This window comes from Sesamum indicum, linkage group LG12, assembly GCF_026168435.1.
Source record: "Sesamum indicum cultivar Baizhima isolate 11 linkage group LG12, ASM2616843v1, whole genome shotgun sequence".
Classification (NCBI taxonomy): Eukaryota; Viridiplantae; Streptophyta; class Magnoliopsida; order Lamiales; family Pedaliaceae; genus Sesamum; species Sesamum indicum.
In genome coordinates this window covers 1,480,808-1,488,553 of record NC_142668.1, presented here as the reverse complement: position 1 = coordinate 1,488,553, position 7,746 = coordinate 1,480,808, and the positions used below count along the sequence as shown (strand labels likewise).

Here is a 7,746-nt window from a genome sequence, read left to right as displayed (position 1 = left end):
TACTTGTTCGTGCTTGTGGTGGAAGTCCTACAATTGGGTTTCCTACAGGTAATTGACCAGGATGAATTATTTTCCTTTCATTGGAAGTGTGATGCAGCCAGGATTTTTCAGTTGGGATTTGCCGATGATTTGCTGTTATTCTGTCGTGCCGATATGAACTCTATTGGAGTCTTTAAGACAGGATTGGACCGCTTTGCTGAATGGTCTGGGCTCAAGCTGAAAGTGCAGAAAAGCCACCTCATTATCTCACGTTCAGCACAAGGATTACGAGAGGAGATGTTGGGAGTACTCGGGTTTCAAGAGGGAGTCTTATCGATGAGGTATCTGAGGCTACCTCTTTTATCTTCTCGATTAACAATTGCTGATTGTAACCCATTATTGTTGAAAATTGATAAACGCATTGTGGGATGGGAGGGTATGGCTCTTTCTTATACTGGTAGGGTGCAGATTATTAAATCTGTACTCTTGTCGCTGAGTTTATATTGGTCATCAGCGTTCATCCTGCCAAAGAAAGTTACTAACGAAATTGAGAAGAGACTACGAAATTGAGAAGGGGACAACAAACAGTGGTTATGCGAAGGTAGCATGGAAAGATCTATGCCAACCAAAGGATGAGGGAGGACTAGGATTCAAGGATATTGCTATCTTTAATCGTGCATTAATGACAAAGAAACTCTGTGATATCATCGGGTGCGATAGGAGCGCAATTTGGGTTGAATGGCTTTACCAGGATCAGTTACGAGACACCTCCATTTAGACGATTAGAGAGCATGGAGGCTCATGGGGTTGGCGGAAAATTCTACGTCTACGGGTTTTCCTCCGCCCTATGGTGGACTATCAAATCGGCGACGGGAGAACATTTTACCTTTGGCAGGTCCCGTGGCATTATCTCGGACCTCTTAGTGTTACATTTCCACGGGGACCGAGGCTACTCGGATTGGAAGAATCAACCAGACTGAGCACGGTGATTAGTGAAGGAGAGTGACAGTGGCCTCCTATCACAAATTTTGAGTGTCTGGAGATCACACATGGTTTACCCCCATCCATGGAGGGGAGGACCACATTATTTGGAGATTTGATTAGGGAAAACCCACAACTCAGGCTCTATACAGGCTTTTTGATCCCCCAGGACCGAAAGTAGGCTGGTTTTCACTACTTTCGGGATCACTGAAGATTCCACGTCATTCGTTCATCCTATGGCTTGCTATTCTAGGCAAATTGGCTACGACGGACAAACCATGGTTAGCACACCTTGGCCCATGTATTCTATGTAATGAGGGAGCGACAGAGACACATGGCCACTTATTCTTTCAGTGCAGATATAGTCTCTTCAGTAATCCGGAGAATGGTACGATATTCTTGGCCCAACAGAGACTGGATAACGGATATTGAATGGGCTCCCCAAAGATGGAGAGGTAAGCACATTGTTAACATATCTTATCGAGCATTATTAGAATCATGTGTTTACCACATTTGGATGGAGAGAAACATGAGACGATTCGAGCACACCGAGACCCATGCATATGTGTTGTAAATTTGCTAAATGCAATACTAATTATAAGTAGAAATGGGAAACAAACTTGCTTATATAAAACCGTGCCAAACAGCTAAATTTTGAACGTTCTCAAAATTCCACGAAACTTGACCCAAACGTTGTTCTACACCAATTCTTTTGTGTGGTAAATTTGCTAAACCTAATAATAACTACAAGTTAGTAGAAAAGGGAAACAAACTTGTTTTTAATAAAACCATGACAAACAGCTAAATTTTGAACGTTCTCATAATTCCACGAAACTTGACCCAAACATAGGTCTAGACCCATTCTTTTGTGTGGTAAATTTGCTAAGCATAATAATAACTACAAATTAGTAGAAAAGAGAAAGTAACTTGCGTTAAAATAACCGTGACAAACTGCTAAATTTTGATCCTTCTCAAAGATCCACAAAACTTGACCCAAACGTAGGTCTAGACCCATTCTTTTGTGTGGTAAATTTGCTAAGCGTAATAATAACTAGAAATTAGAAGAAAAGAGAAACAAACTGGCTTTAATAAAACAGTGCAAAAGAGCTAAATTTTGTACGTTCTGAGAATTCCATGAAACTTGACCCAAACGTTGGTTTAAACCCATGTATTTGTGTAGTAAGTTTGTTAAACGTAATAATAACTACAAAATAGTAAAAAAGGGAAACAAACTTGTTTTAATAAAACCGTGTAAAACAGTTAAATTTGGAACGTTCTCAGAATTCCACGAAACTTGACCCAAACGTTGGTTTAGGCACATGCATTTGTGTGGTAAATTTGGTAACCGTAATAATAACTACAAATTAGTATAAAAGGGAAACAAACTTGTTTTAATAGAACCATGCAAAACAGCTAAATTTTGAACGTTGTCTATATTCTACGAAACTTGACCCAAACGTTGGTCTAAACCCATGCATTTGTGTTGTAAATTTGCTAAGTGTAATAATAACTACAAATTAGAAGAAATGGGAAAAAAACTTGCTTATATAAAACCGTGCCAAACAGCTAAATTTTGAACGTTCTCAAAATTCCACGAAACTTGACCCAAACGTTGGTCTACACCAATTCTTTTTTGTGGTAAATTTGCTAAACCTAATAATAACTACAAGTTAGTAGAAAAGGGAAACAAACTTGTTTTTAGTAAAGCCGTGACAAACAGCTAAATTTTGAACATTCTCATAATTCCACGAAACTTGACCCAAACATAGGTCTAGACCCATTCTTTTGTGTGGTAAATTTGCTAAGCGTAATAATAACTACAAATTAGTAGAAAAGGGAAACAAATTAGTAGCACCAGGGCTAATGTCAGTAGTGCCAGGGCTGAGGTCAGCAGATCCAGGGCTGAGGTCAGCAGCGCCAGGGCTGAGGTCAGTAGTGATGCTCCTGCTGATGTCAGCAATGATGTGACAAAAAAATAGCCTCATTTTCAAACAATAGTCCAAACGGGATTGTACGTGGGTAATATCCCATTCCATGCATGCCCGAAACCTATTATTGATGATAAAATTGCGCATGCATTTAATCATTCATCTAGAAAGACCCTCTCGTACGTTGCACCGACATTACAGAATGGAGAGGTGATTGTCAGACCGACGTTAGATGCCATTCGTAACGGGGCTAAACGTTGGAAAGCTACCGCGGTAGGATATTTTTTTGGGAAACGTCCGTATTTCCACCATCTGAAGGAATACGCGGTGTCGGTATGGCTGTGGTTAAGAGAGGTGACTGGTACTACTAATGGTTTCTTTTTCTTTCAGTTTAAATCAATTGCTGCTATGGAAGATATTATTGAAGGAGGGCCGTGGCTATTCCAGAGACAACCTATTGTTCTTAAAAAATGGGAACCGGGAATGGTTTTGAGGAAACTGCAACATACGCAGGTTCCTGTTTGGATCAAACTACGCCACCTTCCGGTGGAGTTATGGACAGAAGAGGGCCTAAGTACGGTAGCCAGTGGTGTGGGTAAACCTTTATACCCGGATGCGATTACGAGAGCATGCACGAGACTGGACTTCGCTCGTGTTTGCGTTATGTGGATATAACCTCGAATTTACCGAAGCATATTATTATTATGACTCCACATGAGGACGGGGGAGAATCACCATACAAAATTGATGTTGAGTTCGAATGGTTACCCCCGAAGTGCACTAGTTGTATGACTTTGGGGCACTCCGCTAAAGAGTGTGCTCTTAACAAAACAAAGCCAGCTAAGCCACCGATCGCTATATATGTTCCAAAAGTAGGGGCACCGCGTCCAGCAGTGCATGAACGGAGTAGGAACCATCCAACAGATCACATGAGGGAGGAGCAGACAGTGACTCGTGATACTACTTCTATACCACCTCGGCTACCACCTACACTTGATCGGGAGATGCGTAGACCATCACCAACCCGAGTGGTAGAAAAGCAAAGAGAGGGCCAGGAGTCTCCTAGAGCTGACACGCGCCCAAATCGTGAGGAGAGGGGCAAGGCACTTGTTATATATAATACTTTTGATGCACTACACCTACTAGATGATACAGATGAGTTGTCTCGGGGTCCTAAGTCTAGCAGCCCCAAACCCGATGATCCATGTTGAACGCAGCAATATGGAATGTTCGTGGCCTGAACAAAAGAGATCATCAGCTGGCAGTAAAAGACATTGTTGTTGAGTTCAGGTTACATTTTCTCGGTCTCCTTGAAACTCGTGTTCGTATCAATAATGTAGCTCAAATTAAATCATTTTTATTACCCCATTGGAAATGGTTTGTGGATTATGGATCTTCTGGTACTCGGGTATGGATCGCTTGGGATGCTAATTTCATCGATGTTGTTGTGATTGAAAGCGGTACACAATTTACGCATTGTCTTATTGATATCCATGCACTTCATGAGTCAGTTGCTATTACAGTTATTTATGGGGCTACTCAGATGGCCGACAGGAGGGAGCTATGGCGATCCCTGGAGACAATTTCCTTGCACTGCGTTGATGTACCGTGGCTGGTTCGAGGGGATTTCAATGCAGTGCGATATATTAGCGAAATATGTGGTGCATCAGGTGACATTCGAATGGCAATGGAGGAGTTTAATATTTGTATCCAGAATGCAGGATTACTACCCTTACCCATGCAGGGCGAATGGTACACATGGCATAACTGCAGTGTGAGCCCACGGAATCTTTGGAAAAGACTGGATCGAATGTTGATTAATGATAGATGGATGGAACGGTTCCCAAACTCATTTTACTCTAGCCTCACCACACGCACTTCAGATCACTCACCGTTGGTGCTTTACGGGGATAGACAACAGCAGCTTGGAGGTATGTTTCGTTTCGATAATTACCTCACTCTCTCACCAAATTTTATCCCCGGTGTGCAGCGTGTTTGGCAACACAACATTATTGGGGTGCCTATGTATGTGGTAACACGAAAACTCAAAGCATTGAATGCGGTTTTCCGAGAGCAAAGGAGGAAAAAGGGGGACCTAACACACAATGTACAACTAGCAAAAGGGTTTCTTGAGATGGCGCAAACACTTGTTAGCTCAAACAAAGGAGATGAGTTATTCTTACAGCTGGAACACTGCTGTCGGATAGTGTTCGCTAAAGCGGCCAAACTTGAACAGGTCATGCTCAGACAACGAGCGAAAATGCAGTGGATGAAGGGGGGTGATCAGTGTTCCCGGGTGTTTTTTCATAAGATTGCTCAAAGGACATCGGCGAGGAGAATTTTAGAAATTACAGATGATCAAGGAGTAACCCACATGGACCCGGGAGAGGTAACCAATGAATTTGTCTCCTACTACCAAAATCTCCTAGGAGGGGAAAGACGACGAGATGTGATAGATATTCGGTTCCTACGACCTAAGGCCAGACATCTACTAAATGAGGAGGACACTAGCTCTCTATTATTGCCATTCACCCCAGCTGATGTTAAGCAGGCTGTTTTTGATATAGCTGAGGATAAAGCGCCGGGACCGGACGGTTACTCCTCGGGTTTTTTCAAAGCTGCATGGCCAATAGTGGGTTAGGAGGTTACTTCGGTAGTGTTGGATTTCTTTACCACTGGCCGAATTCTAAAATAGATCAATACCACATTGTTGGCGCTCATACCAAAGGTACATTCCCCAATGTCTGTTAGTGATTTTTGTCCTATTTCCTGCTGCAATGTATTGTATAAAATAATTGCCAAGCTCCTTGTCGAAAGGTTGAGTGAGGTACTGGACAAGCTTATTAGTCCGTGCCAAGCGGCATTTGTCCCCGACAGAAGCATAGGAGACAACATTATGTTGGCACAGGAACTTTTCACGGGATATAACCAGGCTCGTTCTCCTCGATGTGCCTTAAAAGTTGACATACGGAAGGCATATGACACTGTGGAATGGGACTTCCTACTCGCTGTTCTAGAGTTATTTGGTTTTCCAACTACTTTCAAAAGTTGGATCGAGTTCTAGAGTTATTTGGTTTTCCAACTACTTTCAAAAGTTGGATCGAGGCATGTGTCACAACGCCCTCTTTTTCTGTTGGACTGAATGGGAAGCCCCATGGTTTCTTTATGGGTGCGAGAGGGCTTCGTCAAGGGGACCCTTTATCACCATACTTATTTGTGCTTGTGATGGAGGTCTTACACCTGGGTTTATTACAGTTGATTGACCAGGATGAGCTCTTTTCTTTCCATTGGAAATGTGATACAGCTCGGATTTTTCAGCTGGGGTTTGCTGACGACTTGTTGTTATTCTGTCGTGCTGATATGGACTCTATTGGAGTCCTTAAGACAGGATTGGACCGATTTGCCGAGTGGTCGGGCCTCAGTCTTAACATTCAGAAAAGTCACCTCATTATTTCGAGGTCAGCATAGGGTTTACGGGAGGAAATACTGACAGTACTTAGATTCTAGGAAGGACTTCTGCCAATGAGATATTTGGGACTTCCTCTATTATCCTCCAGATTATCGATTGCTGATTGTCGTCCATTATTGTTGAAAATTGATAAACGTATTTTTGGTTGGGAGGGTTTGGCACTCTCATATGCTGGTAGAGTACAAATTATAAAATCTGTACTGATGTCGGTGAGCTTATACTGGACTCCGGCTTTCATTTTACCAAAGAAAGTTACATACAAAATTGAAAAGAGGATGCGAAATTTCTTATAGAAGGGCACAACAAACAGTGGCTACGCAAAGGTAGCATGGAAAGAATTATGTCGGCCGGTGGAGGAGGGAGGCCTAGGATTCAAGGACATTACCACCTTGAATCGCGCCTTAATGACCAAGAAACTTTGTGATATCATTCGATGTGATAGGACTTCTATTTGGGTTGAGTGGCTATATCAAGGCCGGTTACGTGACACCTCTATATGGACGATCCAAGAACACGGAGGTTCTTGGGGTTGGAGGAAAATCTTACGACTACGAGCTTTTCTCCGTCCTATGGTGGACTATCAGATCGGTGATGGGAGACGATTTCACCTATGGCAGGACCCTTGGCATTCTCTTGGTCCTCTTATAGAGACATTTCCACAGGGGCCGAGGCAACTCGGACTTGACAAATCAGCAAAACTCAGCACGGTGATTAGTGGAGGAGAATGGCAGTGGCCGATGATCACAGATTTCGAGTGCTTGGAGATCACACACACACTACCGGCAATCCGCGGAGGAGATGACCGGGTAGTATGGAGATTTGATCAGGGACAACCCACAACTCAGGCTCTTTATAGGTTGTTCGATCCCCCTGGGCCGAAGGTAGGCTGGTTTTCACTACTTTCGGGCTCTCTTAAGATTCCTCGTCACTTATTCATCTTATGGCTTGCCATCCTTGGCAAGCTACCCACGACAGACAAACCATGGCTATCTCATCTTGCCACATGCATTTTGTGTAATGAGGGGGCAATAGAAACGCACGCCCACTTATTCTTCCAGTGCAAATTTAGTCGACAGTGTCTCACAACAATCCGGAGGGTGTTACGATTCCATTGGCCCAATACAGACTGAACAAGAGATATTGAGTGGGCTTCTCGGAGATGTAGGGGAAAGCACATCATTAACATTGCTTATCGAGCACTACTAGCATCATGTGTTTACCACATTTGGAGAGAAAGGAACTTGAGACGATTCGAGCACGTTGAAAGGACACCAAACATCATGGCTAAATTGAAAGTTGATGACGTCAGGCAACGGATTCTTAGTATCACATTCGCTACCTCCGTCAGTACACGAGCTTTATATAGACTTTGGCGTATCCCTTGGCCTA

At 43.0% G+C, this 7,746-nt stretch overlaps 1 protein-coding gene across 1 annotated transcript; it reads left to right on the top strand.

Annotated features, from left to right (window-relative positions):
• The first annotated feature begins 4,431 nt into the window (after positions 1 to 4,431).
• Positions 4,432 to 5,529, top strand: LOC105179887 (uncharacterized). Its single transcript, XM_011103540.1, has one exon. It carries the CDS (start codon positions 4,432 to 4,434, stop codon positions 5,527 to 5,529), a length of 1,098 nt encoding a protein of 365 aa, XP_011101842.1.
• The last annotated feature ends 2,217 nt before the right edge of the window (positions 5,530 to 7,746 follow it).